Source organism: Maylandia zebra, linkage group LG13 (genome assembly GCF_041146795.1).
Source record: "Maylandia zebra isolate NMK-2024a linkage group LG13, Mzebra_GT3a, whole genome shotgun sequence".
Classification (NCBI taxonomy): domain Eukaryota; kingdom Metazoa; phylum Chordata; class Actinopteri; order Cichliformes; family Cichlidae; genus Maylandia; species Maylandia zebra.
The window spans coordinates 9,855,731-9,879,845 of NC_135179.1; the positions used below are offsets into that span (position 1 = coordinate 9,855,731).

The 24,115-nt window shown below is 37.5% G+C and overlaps 2 protein-coding genes and 1 long non-coding RNA gene across 7 annotated transcripts in view; 1 reads left to right on the plus strand and 2 right to left on the minus strand.

Annotated features, from left to right (window-relative positions):
- The first annotated feature begins 117 nt into the window (after positions 1-117).
- Positions 118-6,029, plus strand: LOC112435733 (uncharacterized). Of its 5 annotated transcripts, none has more exons than XM_076891492.1 (13): positions 118-1,027; positions 1,249-1,300; positions 1,636-1,698; positions 1,897-1,932; positions 2,027-2,136; positions 2,247-2,547; positions 2,631-2,666; positions 2,779-2,826; positions 2,966-3,009; positions 3,589-3,781; positions 3,898-4,030; positions 4,700-4,807; positions 5,374-6,029. In XM_076891492.1, the coding sequence occupies exons 2-10, from the start codon at positions 1,252-1,254 to the stop codon at positions 3,625-3,627; spliced, it is 726 nt and encodes a 241-aa protein (XP_076747607.1). In that variant the 5' UTR covers positions 118-1,027; positions 1,249-1,251; the 3' UTR covers positions 3,628-3,781; positions 3,898-4,030; positions 4,700-4,807; positions 5,374-6,029. The 5 variants fall into 5 exon arrangements, with proteins under 5 accessions (XP_076747607.1, XP_076747608.1, XP_076747609.1 ...); XM_076891493.1 differs by having other exon boundaries at positions 118-484; positions 559-1,300; XM_076891494.1 differs by lacking the exon at positions 2,779-2,826 and having other exon boundaries at positions 118-1,300.
- LOC143421774 (uncharacterized) lies at positions 5,928-11,360 on the minus strand. The gene is made up of 13 exons (XM_076891489.1): positions 10,976-11,360; positions 10,584-10,621; positions 10,202-10,286; positions 10,012-10,102; positions 9,784-9,872; positions 9,576-9,703; positions 9,430-9,481; positions 8,012-8,109; positions 7,773-7,909; positions 7,624-7,689; positions 7,390-7,436; positions 7,076-7,224; positions 5,928-6,357 (listed from the first exon to the last, which is right to left on the minus strand). Exons 2-13 carry the CDS (start codon positions 10,606-10,608, stop codon positions 6,035-6,037), a joined length of 1,290 nt encoding a protein of 429 aa, XP_076747604.1. The 5' UTR covers positions 10,609-10,621; positions 10,976-11,360; the 3' UTR covers positions 5,928-6,034.
- Positions 11,361-15,402: 4,042 nt separating this feature from the next.
- LOC143421692 (uncharacterized) overlaps positions 15,403-24,115 on the minus strand; it is a 125,156-nt gene continuing 116,443 nt past the window's right edge. The window contains exon 3 of the long non-coding RNA XR_013101255.1: positions 15,403-15,849. This is a non-coding gene — a long non-coding RNA (uncharacterized LOC143421692). The remainder of the gene's footprint in view (positions 15,850-24,115) is intronic.

The following is a 24,115-nucleotide window of genomic DNA, read 5'->3' on the forward strand; positions in this document are numbered from 1 at the left end:
AATACACCAGCGTAATAAGGAGATGCCGAAATAATGCAATTAAATTAAGCCACTCATGTGTAAAAGATTATCCACTTGGTTTGGCTGGAGTACGGTGTACATTTTAGGACATCGTCAGGTATCGGACAAAAAATTGTCAGGTGTCAGTTGTCAAAAAAAAAATTGTCAGGTATCAGACAAAAAATTGTCAGGTGTCAGTTGTCAAAAAAAAAATTGTCAGGTATCAGACAAAAAATTGTCAGGTGTCAGTTGTGAAAAAAAAAATTGTCAGGTATCAGAAAAAAAATTGTCAGGTGTCAGAAAAAAAATTGTCAGGTGTCAGTTGTCAAAAAAAAAAAAAGTCAGGTATCAGAAAAAAAATTGTCAGGTGTCAGAAAAAAAGTTGTCAGGTGTCAGAAAAAAAATTGTCAGGTGTCAGTTGTCAAAAAAAAAAAAGTCAGGTATCAGAAAAAAAATTGTCAGGTGTCAGAAAAAAAGTTGTCAGGTGTCAGAAAAAAAATTGTCAGGTGTCAGTTGTCAAAAAAAAAAAAAGTCAGGTATCAGAAAAAAAATTGTCAGGTGTCAGAAAAAAAGTTGTCAGGTGTCAGACAAAAAATTGTCAGGTGTCAGTTGTCAAAAAAAAAAAAGTCAGGTATCAGAAAAAAAATTGTCAGGTGTCAGAAAAAAAGTTGTCAGGTGTCAGAAAAAAAGTTGTCAGGTGTCAGACAAAAAATTGTCAGGTGTCAGTTGTCAAAAAAAAAAAAGTCAGGTATCAGAAAAAAAATTGTCAGGTGTCAGAAAAAAAGTTGTCAGGTGTCAGAAAAAAAGTTGTCAGGTGTCAGACAAAAAAGTTGTCAGGTGTCAGAAAAAAAATTGTCAGGTATCAGAACACAAGGTACCAGAGAGAAAATCTTCCTGCAGGTGGCGCTGTTGTCATGTCCCACCCGAATTGATTTCCAAATACGTCATCAACGTGTGACCGTGGGAGAGCGTAAGGTCATTGACCTCACCGGAGTTTTACCGTGGTTCAGGCTCCTAACGACACAAGGTAAGTTTAACTTTTTCTCCCTTTTGTTCATATTTTTGCCACAGTTGTGTTATATTAAGTTGCAGTTATGTTGTGAAAGTTACATATCAGAGACGGAAAGCCAGTTTTGTACGAAACCAAATCAGTACTATTTTTGTCTGGCTAATTCATTCTAGCTAGCGACAGTGGTGAAACGTGATTCAAATTTAAACTGTTCAGTAATTGTTTTGTATACATTTCAGCAAATGGACAAGCTGAAAGCTTACGAGCAGCTTAAAAAAGACCTTGAAAATGGTAATCCAACACTTTATTAAACTTTTTGGTAATGCTTGCAAGTTAATTTTTTTAACTGCAAAGAACCCTGACAATATCATGCTTTAATTATTTAACATGTATGGTATTCATATTTACTTCTCTTTATTAATATGCATGTTAACAGATGTATATAGTTATTACTTTATGATATTGTTGGAGTGCCCGATTTAAAAAAAAAATAAATAAATAAAAATGACAAAAGTTAAATTTCTCACAAAATTAAAAGATTGCAATTTAAAAGTTAGATAGTCATGTAGGATCTGTCTCCTACAGTCAATCTATAACTACTTACCCTTTTAAAATTTTATTTGAAGGTGAGATTACCCAAAAAGGCTTTGATAACAACATAAAAAAGCTCCTGACAGCAGAAAAATCAGGTAGGTTTTGATACTTTTGAACAACATGCAAAACAATCTCCTTTATTTAACATGATATGCTTAGCAGGTTATGATTGAATAACCACTTTATTAATAGATGCAATACATTTTGAAAGCAGATGACTGTGCAGTAGTCTGTGATTGTAGTAGAATTCTATAAACCACATGTTTCACATCAATGCCCTATTTATATTGCAGATGACACTACTTCAACACGTGGCAATGAATTTCTCAGTAAGAAAACCACAATTATTTTGCTTCAAGGTCATTTGTAATATAGAACTCGCTGTGGATCAGTTTGATTAACTTTCAGCTTCATCCATTACAGGTGCAGCAGAGGCCTTTGGTAAAGCCAAGAAACTACTACAGCCTCAAGTAAAGAAAAGGCAGTTTCCACTGAATGATAAACGTTTGGACCATGCCAAATCATTATTGAAGGTTAGTTAAAAAGTGAAGCTACCTGTATGACTATCAGCAATATATTAAAAAATAACTTTCTAAATTTGGCTTATTTTTTAATAAATTTCCCTTTTTTTCCTTGATGCTAGGTCAGACTGGCTCCCATGGAGTGGAAGCCAAGAACTCATAGAAAGTGTGGACGGTACCAGAAGTTAATAATGGACGAAGCTCCACCTCGAATCATTCTTCAAGGCCATGAAACCTATGATGATTTAATTACCATAGGCAAAGAACGCTTCTGGCCAGAGCGTACTGAGGGGAGTGAGTTCACTCTTTGCCATTCTGACGGGACCAGGTGGAGTAAGCAGGAGTTCCACAAAGAATACGGAACTGTTTCTGATATTACACATATGTGGAAAAGAACAATATACATCGGGCGACGACAACTGGGTAATAAAGTGTTCAATATTACTATTAACTACTGTCTAGCACTCGAATTTGTATGGTATGAAATAATTTTACTTTTTGTACAGAGGTCGTGTGTTTGGATGATCAAAGTTCCATCTCAGGTGTGTGCCTGCCCAAACCAAATTGAATATTTTTGATGTTATGATTGAACATGGTACACTGGCCATGTTGGGCATTATTCAGATATATTGCAATTAATGTGTTATTTTACAGATGAAGACCCTGTAACTAAAGTGGGTGGTGATGAAAGTTGCAGTTTAGGTGAATGCCTGGACATCTAACTAAATCATTAAAATTGACTTCTTTTTTGTTTTGCATTACATTTCCAACCTTTACACACTTGTTTACTATGCTTGGTCATTGCACAGTTACTGTATATAATATGCATCTTATTCTGCAGATGAACTTCCTGAAACCCTCATAGGACAAAGTGTTGCAGAACAGGTAAAACCATGGCTTCATCTTGAACAGAACAATTAATTTCTTATCATTGTCATAAATGTGGATATTTTCACAGTGCACCCTGCAAAAAGTATATCTTGGCTGAATGTGTTCATAGGATTTCCATGCAGAAACATCCAGCTCAGCTGAATTTGAAACAGGGAGAGTCAGAAAGAAAAGCCAGTCCAAGCAAAGGAAGGAGGAAAATGTAGGGTCATCTCTAGGTCCAGGTGGAGCAGTGAGCCAAGACATGTTACCACATGCAGTTATTGAGTCAAAAGAAGCTATGGAGGGAGCTGAAGAGCTATCTGAAGGTGCTGGAAGTAGTGGGCTTTTGATAGATTTTGCACAGTCTTTCAACCCAACTCCAAAATCGCCATCATGTAAGCATTCTTTCCCATTTAGGGCTAACATCATATCATCAGACAAAATTGTAAATAAAGGTTTTCATTCTTCACTATTTGGTACTCAAGTTCCTGGAGTAAACCTAGATATTAGTGATCCAGCAGTTAATAGAAGAATGATTAGCAGTAGCTGTATGTTAATGGATGTTACTTTGTGTTTTTTTTTTTTATCCCCAAGTGTATCTTCCACGTGTTCCATATGTGGAAGAGGCTTTAATTACATACAGTGAGGACAATCTACTGGGAGAAGGAACATTTGGCAAGGTATATAGAGGTTCTTTTCATGGTACTCCAGCAGCTGTTAAAAGGATCATGTGTGGCCAACAAGGGATGGAGGACAGCGACATTCATCATGAGATAAATGTTTCACTGTAAGAACTTTGACACACTTTTTTTTTTTCATTGTCAAAATCGATTCTTCCTCAAGCTGTAACATAATATGCCTCTATTTTGTTTTTTTTATTCGGACATGTTTCTGTTTTATTAGGAGACTGTCTCACCCCAACATCGTCAGACTCATGGCAGTTGCCCGCACTGAGTCCTGCTTTTTGTTGGCAGCTGAATACATTCATGGCGCAACCCTGCAGCAAGTGCTTCACACAGACAGCTGCTTGGTGAAGGTACCAATACTCATAACTTTATGTTTAATACATTTAGGTAGATGTTAATTATCTTAATACCCTCATATTAAAAAAGAACTTTTTATTGCTGGCATTTGTTTAAATATGTACTTGAAACCATCTTTGTGTACAACATATAAAAAGACTGATTCCTTTATTTTTCTCTCATGTTTTCAACCATTTAGAATTACCAAAATGATCTTTAATTGTCAAATGCCAGAAAAGTATCAACTTAGTAAAAGAATAATCTTAAATTTTTAATAATAAGCTCCCTTACTGTTTTGGTAGAATTGCTGTTTTTACTTGGATGAGGTCCAGACATTTTAGGTTTTCTTCTACAATATTCTTACAATATTTTTCAGGAATTTCTGTCCAGTCCTCCAGACAGGACTGGTGTAACTGAGTCAGATTGGTTGGCCACCTTGCTCACACACACCATTCACCTCTGCTTACAGTTTCGCAAGAGGACTGCAATCAGGGCTTTTTGATTGTCACCGCCAAACATTGACTTTGTTGGTCTTAGGTCCCATTGTAATTTATTGAAATTGAAATGGCAATTGCATTTGAATACTAATCCTATTTGAAGTAATACATTTCCAGTGGTAGACATGTTAGATTGTCACACCTGGCTACGCATTGTTTTATTAATATTATATATTGTCTTGATAGCTTGAAGGGGATGATGCCGGTTTCATATCACTGGACTTATCCATGGCAGTAGAGTACATCCATGCACAGAGAATCATTCACCAGGATATAAAGCCAGCAAATGTCATGGTAAGCCATACTGTATTTTTCTTTTTCTCCACTTTGTTTTTGAAGATCAAAATAAAAATAGTATATTATTTATTTAACTTTATTCTCTTCAGTCTATTAAACACTACATTTGAACAATGAGAAACTTTTCTGGCATATTCATATAAAGGATTTTTTTTTAAAGTAAGAAGCCTTACATTGTTTCTTTAATAGTCCAATTTTTCTTTAATATGTTGGTTCTTGCACACCTACAAAATTCCCAAACATGTTGTAAGTTTAGGCTTTACAAACTGAAAGTTTCTATTCTTTTATTAGTCTGTACCACTTGCTTAAGTGGAATGGGGATTAAAAAATGCACAGGACTATAAAACCGGGTTGGATCATTAACCAATCTGTTAATTTTAATGTTTGGTATAATAAACAATCTCAGAATAAATCTGCAGTGATTGGGTGATCTGGGTGCTAAAAGCTTTGAGGGGTTTTTTTTTTTTTCCCCAATTATGAGCTGTGGTCTTTGGAATGACATTTTTGATAACATTTGTGAAATTTTAGACAACCTGGTAAGTTCTTATATGTATACCTTATAGGTTCACCACCCTTCTAAAAAGGCAGTCCTGACAGACTGGGGCATGGCAAACATAAGAGACACTGTGATGCTTCGTCAAGGGAGTAAGTTCACTGCCCAGGCTACTGGTCCAGCTGGTGGCACATATCTTTACATGGCCCCTGAATGCATACTGATGTTTGAAGAGGCCTCGTTCCAGACAGACATGTGGTCCCTCGGAGCCACATATCTGGAGATCCTGACGGGTTCCGCTCCGTGGATGGTTAAAAAACAAAGAGAACTGGCTGCACTAATGGCCACCAAAACCCCACCACATGCCCTATCACATCTCAGTGACAAAAACAGTTTTCTTGGTGGTTTGGTGAGCTATGACCCAGACTCAAGGCCTTCCGCATCTGATGTTGTTAAGTTTCTCAAGTCAGGCCTTGATCTTACGAGCCGATATGGCTACAAGTGGTAATGGTGCTACAGTCTGCAGTTCAAAAGTCTTTCAATGTGAATTATGTTCTACATTTTGTTAACAAAAGTTGTGGTAAATGAAACACTGAATCATTATGAAAGATGGCACCTTGTCAATTGTATTTCAAAATTTTATTGTACATTTTGTTGGTCAGACAGTTTTCAAATTACCTGTTGATTTTAAACAAGGATAAATAAATGTTAACAAACACTGTTGTATGATTTTATTGGTCATTGGAAATGTTTACTGGTGCACCTTCCATCCTCTCTCTCTTCAGAAAGATGTATATGTCATTTGCCTCGGCAAACGTAGAAGGTGTAGGAACTGCATTTCTGTTCATGGCAGTTGTGAGCTCTTGGACTAGCATGAGGTATGCAGCAAGGCAACCATCAGGTGTGCAGGGAAACTGGCTGTTTTCTAAAATGTTCTGGCACATGTCTCTGAATTCCTGGTTTGCTACCAGTGAAGGCTCTTCCCTCTCACAGATTAATTGCTTGGCATAGTCTAAAAGGTCTGGGTCAACAATGTGCAGCACATTGCCATATCCTGCGAATGAAAGACAATATTGAAAAGATGTTCACTTTGAATGTTAAAAATAAATGAATAATGACAAAGCTGTTCTAGAACCTGTATAAGAAGCAGTCAGTGTTTACAGATGTTATTACAGAAACTTAAAGATGGAAATATCACTCAAACATTTAGATAAATTTTTAGTTAAAGGTGTCAATATGAAGCCATTTTAGTATTGACAGTAGAAATTCAGAAATCTCTTATTGTACTACAAGTAGGCTTCTTCGGAAGACACAAAAGAGAAAGCACATTATAACAGTTTTACGCTCATTACACTGGCTTCCAGTATATTTTAGAAAATTCATTTTAAAATTTTAGTAATGACTTTCAATGCTCCGAATCGTGAAGCTCCTGCCTTAATTTCTGATCTTATAGAACCCCACGCTCCCTCTCCCAGCCTGTGATCATCTAATCAATGGCTGTTAGTAGTCCCACCAGAAGACCAGAGGCAAGAGATTCTCCAAAGCGGTGGCTCCCAGGTCATGGAATGCTCTGCCTCCATCATTACGTTTCCTTGATTGCATTTATTCTGTATGTTCGATTGTGCTGTTTTATGTTCATCTGTTTTATATTATTGTGAAGCCACTTTGTGGTTTTTATCCTGTGAAGAGTGCTATATCAAAGTAAAAGTAAACTAATGAAAGTTAAAAAACAAACAAAAAAATAAAACCCCACAGGCTTTCAAATGACATACCAGGAGGTGGTGAGGTAAACAGAAGGTCGGGTTTCCCAAATGGACCAGGTGCATTGCGTTGCTTGCGGATGTCATGGGTGTTCCAAACTGTTTGCTCCGTTTTTAAGTCTCTTTGAAGCAGTGGCAAGTGTGAGTACTGCAAGCAGTTGCTATGAAAAAGGAGAATTAAAAAATTAATATGTTCATCTGCTTCTTTGAGGTAGAATAAGTAAAAGCTAAATTTTAATCAGTACTCAAAAAACAAAGGCATTCCTAGACCACATACTTTCATACTGCTGCTTGATTATTTTTCATGTCTAAAAATATTGACTTACATGTGCACAGGATTGTCCAGTTCAAGGATCCCAGACTCCATCATGGCCTACGCATGTTGTTTTGAAAAAGACATAAGTTGTGAAGGTGAGAATTTCATTAGTGAAAAGGTACAGATGTACATAAACACAGATTCTGGCCTTGTGTTTTCAGATAAACTAATCCATCGTATGTTTAACGAAATTTTGATGGCTAGTCTTTGTTAATAGGTTTTACAGGTGAAAGATTTGCTTTACCTCAAATGTTGTCAGCCATTTCTTAATCCATGTCCGCTTTAAAATACTGTTGAAACATTCAGCTCTCTAAACAACAGAAACATGACATTATCAGTTTTGTTGTCAGGTTGTTACTTTAGAAATAGTCATTTACCAGCTTAAAGACATACCTGGTTGTGCACTGATGTCCCCATTCTGAAGCACCTCCATGCCTGATTCCCAAGATCTCGCATGTGAAATGCCATCTGCATTTGACCCACAACAAGGTTCTCCTTTCCTCTGTCCCCCCGAATCATTTGAGGACAGCCTAAAGACACAAACTGAAGATAATTAGTGAATGATGAAAAAATAAATTTATTAACAAAATGTAATCTTTTTTAACCCCCCATTTTTTTAGTATATTGCATACCACCCTGTTCTTGAACAGCCTCAAAGAAGTATCTGGCCACAAAGTTTTGTTTGCGGTTGGATGTGCCCACCTTTAGCCATAGAACCTTCCTGGAAAATCTGAAAAGAAAGAAACAGAAAAGTGGCCACTTGTACATATGATTTAATCATGTTTTGGCACTATGTTTGGTTTTTGTTACATTCCCCAAGAGTGACAGAGGATTTTTATGAAATACAATATAATCAAGTGTGCCTTATATTCAAGTGTTCATATATTTTCACATAACCAAGCCTATTGTTGAAGAATCACCTAACCAAGTCTATTGAAAGGAAAACATGATGCATTCCTTACCTCAGTGTCTGAGATGTTTGACAAACATGATATAATGATGCATTCTTTACTTCAGTGTCTGTGATGTCAGATAAAGCATGATATACTTCTGTATTCTTACCCCAGTGTGTGAAAGATCAGATAAGCTGATCTAATGCCTAACCTCTCTTCGACTTCTCACAAAAGAGAAAGTACTATGTAACCTGCTTTTTCCTATAAATAAAGGAAGCAAGCCTGCATTCGGTGTGTGTGTTCCTCAGAGACACTCACCCGTGCGCACGCTCTTATACACTCTGAGTTTGGTCTGCAGTGTCTTATTTCTCTTGCTTGTGTTTGAACAAATGTCTTCCCCTGACAAAGAGTATGCTGGTTTTCCATTGTATTATGTCTAGGCGTTGTTTCTGGTTCCTCCGGCCATTTTGACTGCCATAGTTGTGTAGGCTTACATGCCTTTGGAATTGAATGTGACTCTTGACTGTGTTCAGACTGACGCGAGGGGAGAGCTGCCTTTTGTTTTGTAATCCCTTGTATTCTCCTGTTTATGTGTTGGTTAGGTAGGTTATCGTAAATTGTACATTTTATTTTCTTTGGAGTTAAATTCTGTTTACTTTATATCAGGGATGTTTTGTTTGTTGTGTTGGTCTTGGCCCTCCCTGAAATTAACTGCCAGTCTGAAATGGAACTTTAAGACTAGCAGGAAATAAGCCTTTTAAAAACCGCCATCTTGAATACTCCTTCACTATTCATACTTTATCTTGGTCCCTTAGACCAGGCTTGGCCAAATCCAGACCTCGAGGGCCAGTGTCCTGCATGTTTTAGATATCACCCTGGGTAAACACACTTGAATAAAATGATTAGTTCATTACCAGGCCTCTGGAGAACTACAAAACATGTTGTGAGGGTAATTTAGCCATTTGAATCAGCTGTGGATCAAGGACACATCTAAAACCTGCAGGACACCGGCCCTCGAGGCCTGGACTTGCCCATCCCTGCCCTAGACTCCTCAGGAGAGATAACACCTCAGTTTACCGCACATCCTTATCTTGAAGCAACTTTGTACTATCACTGAATATAATAAATTAAGTAGCGAATGCCATATTCAAACCTACCCATCAATCCCCAAATGTATCCACATTCCAAAGAACTTCAGTTTATCATTGCCTATATGAAACAACAAATAATAATTACAATTTGTTTCAACAGAAGTACCATCAAAACATGTTTGGAAGGTTAATTGAAAAGATAAAATAAATACCATCAATGTGCCATGTGTCATTTGGACCACGGCTGATGTAATTCCGACGGGGAATTTTCTTCTTTCCAGGAGATCTCCTCTGAAGACCACTTGCATCCATATACCTCATTATATTAGCAACATCGTCTCTACAGTAACAATAGATTTTACTATGAGCTCAACAGTAAAACAAGAGAATACTTGATTATATACACACTATTTAACCAACCTGTAACAAGGCCGCACTCCTCTGACATCCCTTACCCGCTTTACCATTGCCCTGATTCCTTGTTCAGGAGACCACTGTTTCATCTCACTCTAAAAAACAAACAAACAGACAATTGAATGTTTTTTTTTTTTAATCACTACAGAAAATAACATTTATTGTTTCTACAATAGCTCATGACACAGACTTCAGGAAAATATATAGTTTTTGCACTGATGTTTTAACGCTTACCTCCACAGCTTTGTGGATTTCAGTAAAAGGTCGTTGGGGGCATCTTCGCTTCAACCCTAGAAGTTTTAAAACTCGTCTCAGATGCCTCTCACTGTTAAAAGACAACACAGACTTACATTATATTGAATGCAAACTGCATGTTTTGTCATTTTAGAGAGTTGTCACGGAAACTGTTGAAATGCAGACTTACCTTATTTTATGCCCATATGAATTCAGTGCACAGCTGATTTCCTTTTGTTTTAAGCCTTTGTTGAACAATGTTATTATCATCATATCTTGAAAGGTTAAGTGTAACAACAACAGTCTAATTGATCACCCACCTCTTACACTGAACATAAGTAATTAACCAGTAAAGTACTAAATCTTTTTATGTGGCAATTACACTAAAAGCATCGTCAATTCAGTGCCCACAAATAAAACGTGTAGCAAAAAATACACTTCTTTGATATTAAATAGGTGAACAGTAGTTAATAAATAAGTTGTACTTTAGTCATTTATTTTTAATGCTCTTTTTTTAATAAAAAAAAAAAGTATTTTTGGTACAGTCATGGGAACCAGCCAGAGTCGGATACTCCTTTCATCATCGTCAGATGACATATTGCAGCAAAGTCTAAAAACAATAACAGAAAAAAAAAATCAGGATCAAAAAATATCCCGACAGTAGCAATATAGAAAAGAGAAATAAAGAAAAAGAGCGACAGAAAGGATGCAGGCTGCTCGTAAGCTTTCAGCTTGTCCATTTGCTGAAATGTATACAAAACAATTACTGAACAGTTTAAATTTGAATCACGTTTCACCACTGTCGCTAGCTAGAATGAATTAGCCAGACAAAAATAGTACTGATTTGGTTTCGTACAAAACTGGCTTTCCGTCTCTGATATGTAACTTTCACAACATAACTGCAACTTAATATAACACAACTGTGGCAAAAATATGAACAAAAGGGAGAAAAAGTTAAACTTACCTTGTGTCGTTAGGAGCCTGAACCACGGTAAAACTCCGGTGAGGTCAATGACCTTACGCTCTCCCACGGTCACACGTTGATGACGTATTTGGAAATCAATTCGGGTGGGACATGACAACAGCGCCACCTGCAGGAAGATTTTCTCTCTGGTACCTTGTGTTCTGATACCTGACAATTTTTTTTCTGACACCTGACAACTTTTTTGTCTGACACCTGACAACTTTTTTGTCTGACACCTGACAACTTTTTTTCTGACACCTGACAATTTTTTTTCTGATACCTGACTTTTTTTTTTTTGGACAACTGACACCTGACAATTTTTTTTCTGACACCTGACAACTTTTTTTCTGACACCTGACAATTTTTTTTCTGATACCTGACTTTTTTTTTTTTTGACAACTGACACCTGACAATTTTTTTTCTGACACCTGACAATTTTTTTTCTGATACCTGACAACTTTTTTTTTGACAACTGACACCTGACAATTTTTTGTCTGATACCTGACGATGTCCTAAAATGTACACCGTACTGGAGAAGAAACAGGAGTTTAATCAAAGAGTCATTACAAAGGGTGAATGAATGGTCAGAGATCTGTGCACTGTGTTTTCTGTTTTTGTTTTTTCTTTGATGGTCTTCTACGCAACCTGACATAAAGTCTATTCTGTAACTGCTGGTTATCTTTATTAGTATGAATAGTAAGTTAGAAAAAGCTCAAACTAAACTGAAAATAAGAGAATGAAAGAAAAACATGACCATCCTATAAGGTAACTCCAGATCTCTATGTGGATATATGAAACTTATCTTCAGGCCATTACCTTTCAATGCAGTCCCACTGCATTGTATATGCTGTTTTATAATGTGCCAGATGTTTTCAAAAGGTGATACTGTTGGTTATGACTGCAGACATTCCAGCTTCTCACTCCTACTCATTTACAACAAAGCCAGGCTGTTGGAATATTTGCAAAATGTGGTTTAACGTTATCACCAATGTCTTCCATTAAAAAAAAAAAGTCCAGCAACAATGAGGTCTTCCAAGGATTTGCAAGGTGCCAGTGTCATATGCACTCATTCAAACACAGATGCTGGTGAACTGTGTGCAGATAGCAAGCTGGATGTTTCCTTTCCTCATTACCCAGTGGACATGGCATCTATGATTTCCCAAAGGAATGTCATGTTTTGATCCAGCAGACCATAGGATGGTTTTTCAATCTGCTTCGTTCAGTCATAAATTAATAGCATCTTTTTTATGTGTACCTGTGTACCAGAACCTATTTTGTATGTCATTCAGGCGATTTTGCTTCCCCTTATTTCCTTTTATATGGCTTTCATTTGATAAAATCGCCTGCATTTGAAGAATGCTATTGAAACTGTGAATGTGCTTGCTCAGTCTGCACAGAAAGTACACTGACATTAAACAGGTAAAACTTCACTAATGTTGACTGTTTGGTCAAAAATGCCTGCGACTATAACAGAAATATAGCCAATAGTTAAATAATTGTGTTATTTTTACTTCTATTCTACATCCATCCATCCATCCATCCATTCGCTTCCGCTTATCCTTTTCAGGGTCGCGGGGGGCGCTGGAGCCTATCCCAGCTGTCATAGGGCGAGAGGCAGGGTACACCCTGGACAGGTCGCCAGTCTGTCGCAGGCGTTCTATTCTACATAAAAATAAAAAGAACATTGTTTAGAATACAAAACAGATCTACTTTGCTAGAATTGTGACACTTATAATTATGATCACAACTGCAAATGGAAGGCAATGACAATTTAAACTCACGCAAATGTCAACCATTTTGAACTTTTTTTGTCATTAACGTGCTTTTTTATTAACGATAAAGAAAAAAATTCCGGCACACAGTGAAGACATATGTTTGTGTTGGTCAAGTCTATTGGCATGCATTAGCTTAATGTGACATTTGGAACACATCGATAGAGCCAAGTGTCTGTTCGGCCCAAAAGTGACCTTTGTTAATTGAATGCATTAAATCTAACTGACATGGTTAGTTTAACTACACTAACATTGTGATACAATTGCAAACTTTAGACAGACCTATCTGTCTAAAGTAAGTAAGACCTACACATGTAGGTCTACATGTGATAGACCTAGGTCTTACAATCAAATACAGTATATATCTGCTGTGTTTGTCTTTAAGCTGGGTAGTTGATCTTATGGTTATCTATCTATATAAACAATTGAAGTGTTGCTAACAGTCAATTGATAAATCAATTGATGGCCTGACATTCATGTCACTAAAGAAAGCACAATAGCTGATGTGAGCCCTGCTGGCCTGAACAAGTTAGAGGTCAAATTACAAGGAACTGGGAAGAAGGAGTTGCACAAAGATACCTTAATTGGATGGGGGAACTGGTGACCTTGGTAACTGCCCATTAATAGGAGGTTGCAAAGGATGATAGAAGTGATGGAGCATTAGTGTCCTGAGGTTTACTAAACGCTTAGTAGAGACAAGAAAAGGAGGAATTTCCCACTTTCATTCCTATCGTTCCCATACCTATGGCTATTCACTCTGAACTGGCAGGATCATCTTATTGTCTTTCTTTTACCTTTCCCTAAATATCACAGAACACCAGCAGAGACACACTCCTTTTTATCAATGAAACATACAGTGATGCACACACACTCATATACACACAGGCTTAACAGCGTGCTAGCAGAAAACAGGAGTCTACAAAAGAAGATTAGTGATGGGCAGCAAGAGGAATTCAAGGTCAGTACTCCCATCAGATACACAAAGAGAAAGCAGGTTCTTTTTAGAATAAATCTGAGGGGATTTTAACACCAACAAACACAAGCCAGATTATGATATGTGTGCACCTCATGAGAGACAATCTGTTACTGCAATTGCAAAGAATCATGGGAACAACAGCAGAGAATTTTGTTTTCCCCCATTGCTCACATCTGTCATGCAGTTTGCTGTCAATAGGAACAACCAGTCACAATTTGAACTTAAGTCTGGTTTCAAATGCACTTGGTGGACAAGATGGATTTTAAGCATAGCTGGCCTCTATCACCCACCAGTTTGCAGTTCAAGAGTCCACAATTGAGTCCACAATTTTCCAAGCCCGATCCTCATATGTGTCATATGAGGATCAGCTGGGTTTTTAAATGTATTTATTCATTTAAATACAGGTAATGTATAGAGCAGATCAGCTACTGATTGGAAGGTTGTGGTTCAATCCTTGACTTCCCCAGTCTGCATGTCAAATATCCTTGGGGAAGATACTAACCCCAAGTTGCCCTCCAATGCATTCATCAGAGTGTGAATGTAGATTAGTTTGCACTGTTTAGAAGTGCTTGTATGAGTGGGTGTGAATGGGTGAATGAGGCATGTTGTGTACAGCGCTTTGAGTACTCCGAGAGAGTAGGAAAGCGCTATATAAGAATCAGTCCATTTACCATTTTTGCTTTTAATATTCACAGGGTTATGTAGACTTCATTTGCCCAGTGTGCAGACTGAGATTTTAAATGACATTCTTCTTGATCTCAATGAGGACATTCAGTGGAAATTTGAAATGTGATGCACACCACTCGGAGTTTTTTGGTCAGACACACAAATGAAATTCACCATCTGCCCTTCTTGGAAGATTTGTTTCTGAAAATGAAAATAAAGTTGAAGTATCACAGATTTGTCACACTGCATGAGATCCAGCATGCATCACAGTTGAACAAATGTGAGGCAAAAAAAAAAAAGGAGCAGGAGCACAAGAAGATAATCTTGAAGCAGACTTTAAACAGCTCTGAAGCAGATGATTATTTAGATTTAAGATAAGATAAGATAAGATAAGATAAGATAAGATAAGATAAGATAAGATAAGATAACCTTTATTAGTCCCACACGTGGGAAATTTGTTTTGTCACAGCAGGAAGTGGACAGTGCAAAAGTTATGACGCAAAAATTAGAATACAATAAGAATAAATACAGTACACAGCTGTACAGAATAGAATAAAATAATATACTATATACAGTAGAATAAAATAGAATAAAAATATACAATAAGATAAAAATAGAATACGAATGCTATATACAACTGAGTAAAAATACAACAATGCCAGAAAAGATTATTGCACTTAGTGTTATTGCACATGTGTGGATGTGTGTGTTTGTTCAGTTAAAGTCTTTGTTGTGGAGTCTGACAGCAGTGGGGAGGAAAGACCTGCGAAATCTCTCCGTCCCACACCGTGGGTGCCGCAGTCTCCCACTGAAGGAGCTGCTCAGTGCTGTCACAGTCTGCTGCATGGGGTGGGAGACGTTTCTGATAATACCTAGTATAGGGATATTTCCTAACAGTCCTTTGCACATTTTTGTTACTCTTCTTCAATTTTAATCTCAACCACCAGAGATGTGAGGAGAAAGTCACAAGAGAGAGAAAAAGGGATTGAGGCTAGATTCTTTTAATCTTTTGAACTATGTTTAATTGCATTTACAGTGTAGCACAAAATATTCTGTTGGTTTTCATTTCAAACACAAACATACAAGTGGTGAAAAGACACGAAGACTGTTTATTCAGTTGATCTGATAAAAACCAAATTCCTAAATATAAGAGTCTATTTGTTTGAAGAGTCCTTCCATGATTCTCCTTCAGCTGTATGCATGGACTGTTCTACAATGAATTAACAAACACATTTTCAATAGATACACCCTTGTATCCTTAAATATAACTCATCAACCTTCTCTCTTTGCTTTGCAGAATTTTATGAATTGAGACATTCTTCAATAAAGCATTTGAAGTGGAGCTCCAGGTTGCAGACAGCAGGACAGAGGATGGAGGTGGAGATGAAGAGGCGTAAATTAGAGAAATGAATACAGCCTACAGTCCAGCCACATTAAATTGTTTTCCTCTCTTCCTCCTTCTACAAAATTAAAAAGAAGGTATAGGTCACAAATACCAAGTTGAAGACAAAAAAAGACAGCTTTTTGTAAGCTAAAATACAATATACTGAGTTAAAAATAGGTTCCATGACTGTAAAAGCCAATTCATCTTACAGCCACACATTCATCACAATGTATCCTTGAGCCAAATCAGGATTATAAACTGCACTGATTATGTATTCACTAAATGGATATATGAGTGCTGCTTCATGATAACAATGATAACAGGGTAGCATATGTTTGCATCAATATACAGCATTTTGCACAGATGAGAACATTTACCAGAGTATGGGTGGGTGTGTGACCATGACATCAAAACAGACAAACTCATCTGTGCATTACAAATGAGACAATGGATTTAATAATAACTGATATTTTGTAGCATACATATACTGTATGTATACATTATTGTGTGCCTACACAGAGGTAGGTTTTCTTTTCATTTAAAATGATTGAATATTGGGACGCTCCTCAATGTGTGCTTTGGCACATTCAGAGAACATTCAAAGACAAAAATGTGAACATTCGGAGTGACCTTTACAATGGCACACAAAGAAAAATATACTAAGCTGGAAATTAAATAGTGAATCAATCAATCTTGCAGCAGGTGCTAGACTGATTGATTCACTGTTTTCTCTGTTTTCTTGGTGATAAAAGCTGAAAAGCTGTTGATGAGAAAATAAGATAAAAGTTAGAGAAAACAGAGTCTGTAAAGAGAGAAATGCTGACTAAAGAATTAGATAAAATCTGGATGAATTGGTTCTGGGTCATAGACAGAAAATTGAAAAGGCATGACTTGTCATAATGGCTAAACTGGCAGGATGGAAAAGCAGATCTGGAGACAGCAATTTTACTAATGTTTATTACAGAAACAAGTGAAACTTTCACAGAGTCAGAGGTCTGTAACAGATAAGTGGAATTAGGAGAAGCAGAAAATCTGCCAGAGAGAACACAGGTTAGTGAATGTTAGGGGTATTCTGAATATGTCAACATTTACTGTGCAGTGTTTGAGTTGGAGTTCTTATATGGCCATTACTGCTTAACATGTGGTGAGGTGGATAAAATTGACATAACTGATGGAAACCAGAAAGAGATGTGGTGTGGTGGAGAGTGTGCAGACAGGTGAGTGGAACTTCTTTCCTTCACATCTTGTGCAAATTTGGAAGTAGTTGCAGATGGAGAGAGTAGTTTCTGTTGCAGACAGTGACCAGTTTGAAAATCAGGTGTGTGGTCACAGAGGACTGAAACAGGCTTAATTTGAGAAACATCAAAGGTAGAGGGAATCCTCAAGGAGGGAGGAAATTTTAGATCAGCAGATGGGCTGATTTAAAGAGCTTGGAAAGAAAAGTGTCTGGACCTCAGTAAATCACATGATAGGGTGGGGCTAGGTTTCACAATGGGTTCATCCGAAACCCTGGCTGATTGTTACCCACACCCGTTTTCACACCTTGGCTCGTGTGATTAGGTAGAGGATCAATAGGGAGTCCATGACCCTCTTGGGCACACTCCCATAGGGCTTAAAATCTGGGACTCTCCACCATTGCCATTAGAACTGAAGAAGCTTCTCGGATGAGAGGTGAAACGTCTTCAAGAAAACTAGAGAAGTCCAGACGCTTTTCTTTCCAAGCTCCTTAGACTACAATGACCTGGATGACTGAGAACCTTCACAGACTGATGGGCTGATGATTTTCTCCGTTTCATACGGACCAATGTATCTAGGGGACAGCTCCTTTGAGCAGGACTTCAAAGGAATTTTTTGAAGAGAGCCAAACTTTCTGACCTGGTGAGTTTTCTTGAGCTGGGGTCCTCCATGAATTAGCTAAACAATGGTTCTGATGAGTGGTTTGTAAGAACCTTCATTTACTACCAATACCAAGGGTTGTTGGTACATGGAGGTTTATAGGAGAAATAGTCAACAAAAGCTCAATTTAGAATAAACATTTTGATTTACTGAGTGTTAAAATGGTGCTGCTGTTACATAATTAAAGGTGCCCCAAGGAGGATGTCTGTAAACAATATTTTTTCATTATTTTTGACCAAGGTGTAGTCTTTAAAGTTGGATTTTTGCATTAAATCTACGCCATAGGCATGTTGTAATCACAAACCCCTCTGAAACCCTGACATGCAACTAGGCAAATAATTACTGTTAATGGCCTGTTCAGTACGGTCGTTGCCTTCTATGCATTCTGGCAATTTCTCCTTGTGCAACTGACAGAGAATTATCAACTCGAAAACAGTATCTCCTCCACCAAGTAGTGTTGTAGCAGTGAAACTGTAAAAAAATGCAGGCATGCCAGCTATGTGAGTTGCGTCCTAGACTTCACACACACTCACAGAGACCTTTCTTACTTCTTTGTGCATTGCTATACATCTTATTCGTAGCACTGACTGTCTGTTGATGGAATTGTGTCAGGAATGCATTCATAATAACACAAAATGTTAGACAAACTCATAAAAACCTTGCTTAATAGTGCTCCTAGTGATAATGAATTTTACACTACATAACTCCCCATTGCTTTATTGCTTCACTAAGCAAGCATGCTAAGATACCCAAATAAAAAAATGTATTTCCAAGGCCAAAAGGCGAATGTGTCACCTTTATAAGTGTTAATCTGATGTAAGCAAAATCTATAAGGATCCAATGCATGGAATGGAATTAGCATAATGGCTAGTGGCAAAAGACATTATGACCATGTGAAAAGGAATTGGCACAGCAGATAATGCAGTTTGGTTATGAGCATAAAAGGCTAAAGAAAAATGCAAACCATGCTTCTCTACTTCTCTTCACTCTTCACTCCCCTTTCTCTCTGCTATAATACTCTATTCTTCGTGTATCCATTTGGGTCATGGCTCAACACTTCACATATCTGTCTCATAAGAAGGTTTAAGGCAAAGGAAATGTCTGAGCCTTCTGGCTCAAGTCTGCCATTTTTCAATATGGGAGGGAAGGAAGCTAAAGGGAGAAGGAAGAATGGAGTCATAGCAGCTGGGCCTTAGAGAAAAGACACACTGAAGAGGAGGGGGAAAATGAGTATGTCATTGGGTTCTCAAATACAGTCCATCAACCACATCCAACAACTTTCACTCTAAAAGTATAAAGAGTCACCCAGAAAGATTTAGAGTTCACTGTCAGTTATGTCACTGGCAATCTGGATTGGGAAAGACAGAACAAGAGCAAAAACTGGAGAATGACACCAAATTTAAAGGGATGACCTGACAAATGAATGGAAAGACCATATATTTCATGACAGTAGCTGAAGAATAGGGAAAAAATCCCCTCCAGCCTGACAATAACCTTCTTGGTTCTTAAGCTGGTTCAAATCCTGAGCTACCATTGGCACACATATTTAAGCAAAGTAGGAGGGTATCTTATCCAAAAATATTAAATGCAGAAAATGGATTGCAGAGTGGGGTGGTGGTGCTACTATTGACTGAATGATTAGGACAGTAGATGAAACGATGGAAAAGAGTGCGAGTGCTAATGATCACTAAAAAACTGCAACTCGGGGCAGCTAAATCTATCACTCTCTTGGAGCCTTCCTTTAATATCAGAGTCAAGTTTCCTCCCTCATGGCAGACGGTCTAACAGGAGGGGGTCCTCTTATCTTCACTGCCAGAAATTTGCTTGAAGGGATAATGTGTGAGATATTTTATCTAATAAATCACTGTTTTGCTGCTCTCTATCTTCATCTGATTTAGCACAATAATAATTCACATTCCCTTAATGCTCAAGTTTGAAACACACCATCAAGACGACAGATCAAGGCATTAAGCATCATCAGGTAGCGAGGAAAAAAACATTGAAATGTGCAACACCAAAGGATAATACAGGAATGCACAGGTATCAACACACCATAACACAATAAACACAGACAAGCAACATGGGAAAGAGTTCCAGTGTGTACATCTGATCTGGGACCGCTACAATCTTTCGACTGCGCCTCCAGCTGACCCGATGTCCACATCATGGGGGAGGTAAACGTTGGAGGTGGCGTTGGATCCGGGGTAGGGAGGGTGAAGCGTCAGTGAGTGCTTATCAGTATCAGTATATGTATATGATAATGTTTACTCTCATTCAAATGACATTTTGCTCAGACACTGCTTTGCTTCGTTGTTGATTTCCATCATGTTACCGTAACCTTTGTCTGTTTTGCAATGGTTCCTAGTTACAATTCTGTGTTAAAATCTTTCTCTCACCCTCCCTCTCTTGTCCACACTTTGCTAGGAAGAAGCTTGAGTGTGAAACTGATGAATAAATCAGCAGTCTCTGTACTTGCACAAGTGTATGTCTGCGTATTGGCAGATCTTCATAAATTTTAGTTCAGTGAAAATATTACATCATGTAAAAGACACAAAGACGTTTTGTCTTTTTAGGTCTGGAAAGCTACGTTTAGCGTCAGCCAGAACTGCACGGTCAGAGAGCCACTTCCAATTATGATCAAAATGGAGACAATTTAAACATCGTTTCTATTTACATTTATTGCTAACCATAATTGCAAATGTTGCTAATAACATTGGAAAACAATAATTATACTCACTATATCAGATTCAAAAGAATGCCATGAAAGTGAATACTTGCTGTATATAGTGCACTCTATCATATTGTGATACTTTAGACACTACATCAAGTGAAATGTGACTACAATAAATATTTGTTAAATAGTATCAGTACAAATTTAGTTACATTAGAATGAGCTAGAAGTTAAATTTAATGTATTAAACACATACCTTTGTATTAACATATTTTATAATTAGCAGGGATATTTGTTTGTGTAACTGTTAGTAGGATCACCCTGAAAGTTACAGACTAATTAGCAGGAAAATCTGGCTACAGGTGAGAATTACTGGATCCTGATCGATTCTTTACCTTCGTGATTTCATTTTAGTATCACATAGAAGAAAAAGCTGTCTGATGTTTGTCCATTAATTTAACTCAATTACACTAAATACAGTTTAATTCAGTTTACTTCAAGTCAAATCGGTTCAGATCTTTTACACAGTGCCAGTTCACAACTCCAGTCAATTAAAGATGCTTTACATTGAAAGGTAAATCCCTACAAAAGAGCTGATGATCAACTGAGTTCTTACTTCCCAACATAGTGAGAAAGAATAACCCTGTTTTAACAAGAAGCGACATCTGGCAGAATCAAACTCAGGTAGGGGCAGCCTTCTGCTCTGACTCAATGGAGGATACGGGGAGAAGAGAAAGGAAATAAAATATTGCACATCAAGGGCAAAGTAAACTCTGGAACAGAGCAGGCAAAATTTAATGTCAATACTGCATGCCATAATGCAACACTGGTGAAAATAGTGGAAAGTGGAGAAAGAATACTGAGAGGATCATGGAAAGTCCCAGCCAGCCTAAATCTGCAATTCAGTTTCATGTTATTGTTAACATTCAGCCATGCATTTCCTATATCTGCTAACCCTTAAAACCTGAAGGGAATCTCAGCTGACTGTGAGCAAGAGGATGGACGGCAGTCCCGTTAATCAAAGCATCGTAGACACGTCACAAATTTCTTATAACAGGAAAAGGTATGGCCAGACTCACCTCACTGAACCAATACTTTAATCTCTCAAACAGTCTGCCTTTATAAAATAAGATGGTTTTGCCCTTTTGAAGTGAGAAAATCTGCCTTGTTTTACCAAAACAGCTCAGTCAGCCCAACTATTGTTAACAATGAACATCTACATCGTTTTGGCTTCACACTATCAATCACTTTTCTTAAAATTTAAAATGGCAATTTAATGACTGCTGAATATAGAATTTTTAAAATCTCCATCAAAAAGGCCATTCATGCTATTAGGTGTAACTTTCAAGTGGAAACAAGTCACTAAAAATATATTTACACAAGGCATAATGTTGAAAGGTCTTTTCCTGGTCTGACACTTACATTTGCATACGCAACACATGTGCTGCGTGCTGTGACTTAAGAAAACTACAGGATGTGACCATCCAGTGACCTTGAACTGGCACATGCAGTAACACATTGCACACTGAGAGAAAGAGGAGAGTGGAAACAACCCTCTTGTGTCTACTCTGGATATTATAACTGAAGGGTTGGGCTTGTCAGTGACAGCTGGCCTCATGAGTGCCTGCAGAGAAATGCCAAGGCGGATCAACAACAGAGCAACAGAAAGAACAGGAAGGGTTTAATCTGAACAAGAACATTTTTTACATCTTTTATTTGAAGAGGCAGGTCGACTGGAAACACAAGGAATTCAGCTGAGAAAAGAAATATTACTTTACCAGAAAGTACAGGGGGGTTGGTATTCAATTAATAAGTAGTTAAGCAAATTGTCATAGGAATTATTTATCATCATATATTTATCAGTAATTGACTGAATGTATTCACTCAGTTACTTGCACTTATTTTTAAACGAAATAGCTTAAATCAGCTACTTTTGGACATTAAATACCCTTTAATTTTGACCCAGAGTGAAAGTTCATTTTGTCATTCAGTCCCTCACATGCAAACGTGATAAAGCTCATGATTTAAATCGCTAGTTTCCATCATCGTAATCATTTTATTAATCTCTCACGCCCATCTTTATGCCAGTGTACCAAACTAAAGAAAGCATGCGTTCCTTTTCCACCCATTGCATTTTTTCCCCTTACTTGACATTTAATGAAGCATCATACATGTGTATCCTATCAGAACTACTGGTTGTACTTTCACGGGCAGTTCTAGCATTGTTTAATATATCAGCTCTTTTTAGCAGTGCAATTCGGACTTTCTGGTTGATACAACAGTAAATAAATAGTACTACAAACCTGTCTTAATGCTCTTGCTTTCTTTTCCTTCAGTGAAGTGGAGCTAAACTGTTTTACTCCTTGCATAAACTAACCAATTTTAGGAAGTCAGTTTAACTTGACTACTGTTGATCTAAAAAAAATATCTTTATCTATCTATATCGAAATAAAACCACATACACAAACATTTTCCAATGTATAGTGTTTTTGTTTTTTTAACTTTCTGTTCTTCAGACCTGATAACATAGTAAAAGCTGATATCTTGCTATGTAAGCATAACATGAACAGATAAACATAAAGCACTTAGTTGCTAAAGAGGATGATATTTCAAGTGAAATTAAGGCTGAAATCAGCTTAAAAAATACAATACATTCTAACCTTTTGAGAACTTCTAATCAATGTCAATGTAGCTGGAAGCATAAACTCACAAGTACTGCTGTTTGTCAGTGACTGTAACACTACAGTGTCCCATCACATTGCAAACACACTGAGTGATTAACATGGTCTGCTTTACATTACAATATTGATCAAATTCTTGCACATGCAAAAATCATCTTATGCAATGCTAGCTCTAAGGCTCACGCTCTATCTCAGTGATGTCTGGCTAATGACGTCAGCTACCCTGTGAAGCTCTTGCTTTCAGCAGCCATGAAGCAGACCCTGTCACTAAATACAGTGTGTTTTGGAGTACTCACACAGAGCCCTAGGTGAGCAGAGATTTGTGTTTGATGCATATTTTTTTTACATTTTTTTTGTCCTCACAGAAACAAAATCCCTGAAGAATCAGTAGCATTAGAGTTGTTTTGGAGACATCTTGGGAAAATGTGTTATTCTCAAACTAAGGGTTGCATCAGGATAAGGCCTCCTTCAGGGTATAGGGATGATATTTCTATTAAGAAGTTATTCAATTACTCAGTAAATGAAATTCCTCATCTGTCCAGGATGAGCTATGTTCACTGTGATATTTGCTATTTGGATGGCTCCAGGACATCTGTGTCATGGCTGCATACTAAGTATCCCAAGGGTCACAGGCCTGCATGTCTGGAAAAGGTTGCAGAGACTTCAAAAATTAGTTTGCATCAACAAAAATGAAGAAAAATGAGAGTCAGAAATGTAGAGCAAAGATAATACAAGGGAGGGAGATGAAAGAAACAAATGTTAAGAAAGGGGAGGATCTCTGAGGCAAATGAAGAAAACGTTGGAGGAGATGAGTGTGAAAGCTGCGAGGAACCAAATGAATAATGCATGGCTTTCTTCCAGCTCTCTCTCACCAGCATTTTCTTCGTTCACTCTTTGTAATAAGTTCTACTGAACATAAATCTCTGCTTGGAGCAGCTGTAATGGGTTTCGCTCATTCTACAACTCCCTCTTTCTTCATCATTCCATCTTTCTGTCATATTCACTCCTCCTCTCACTCTTCATTTTTTCTAATCACCCTACGTATGATTGATAACATGAGTGAAAAGAAGGAATGAGCTTTATACAGCATACAA

Coding starts and splice junctions, on each gene's coding strand:
- LOC112435733 (XM_076891490.1), top strand. CDS start 3,257: ATGTTACCACATGCAGTTATTGAGTCAAAAGAAGCTATGGAGGGAGCT. Junction 3,390..3,588: donor AACTCCAAAATCGCCATCAT/GTAAGCATTCTT, acceptor TTTATCCCCAAG/TGTATCTTCCACGTGTTCCA. Junction 4,031..4,699: donor CAGACAGCTGCTTGGTGAAG/GTACCAATACTC, acceptor TTGTCTTGATAG/CTTGAAGGGGATGATGCCGG.
- LOC143421774 (XM_076891489.1), bottom strand. CDS start 10,608: ATGTCATCTGACGATGATGAAAGGA. Junction 8,110..9,429: donor ATACATTTGGGGATTGATGG/GTAGGTTTGAAT, acceptor CTTTCTTTTCAG/ATTTTCCAGGAAGGTTCTAT. Junction 6,358..7,075: donor GTTTACCTCACCACCTCCTG/GTATGTCATTTG, acceptor TTTCATTCGCAG/GATATGGCAATGTGCTGCAC.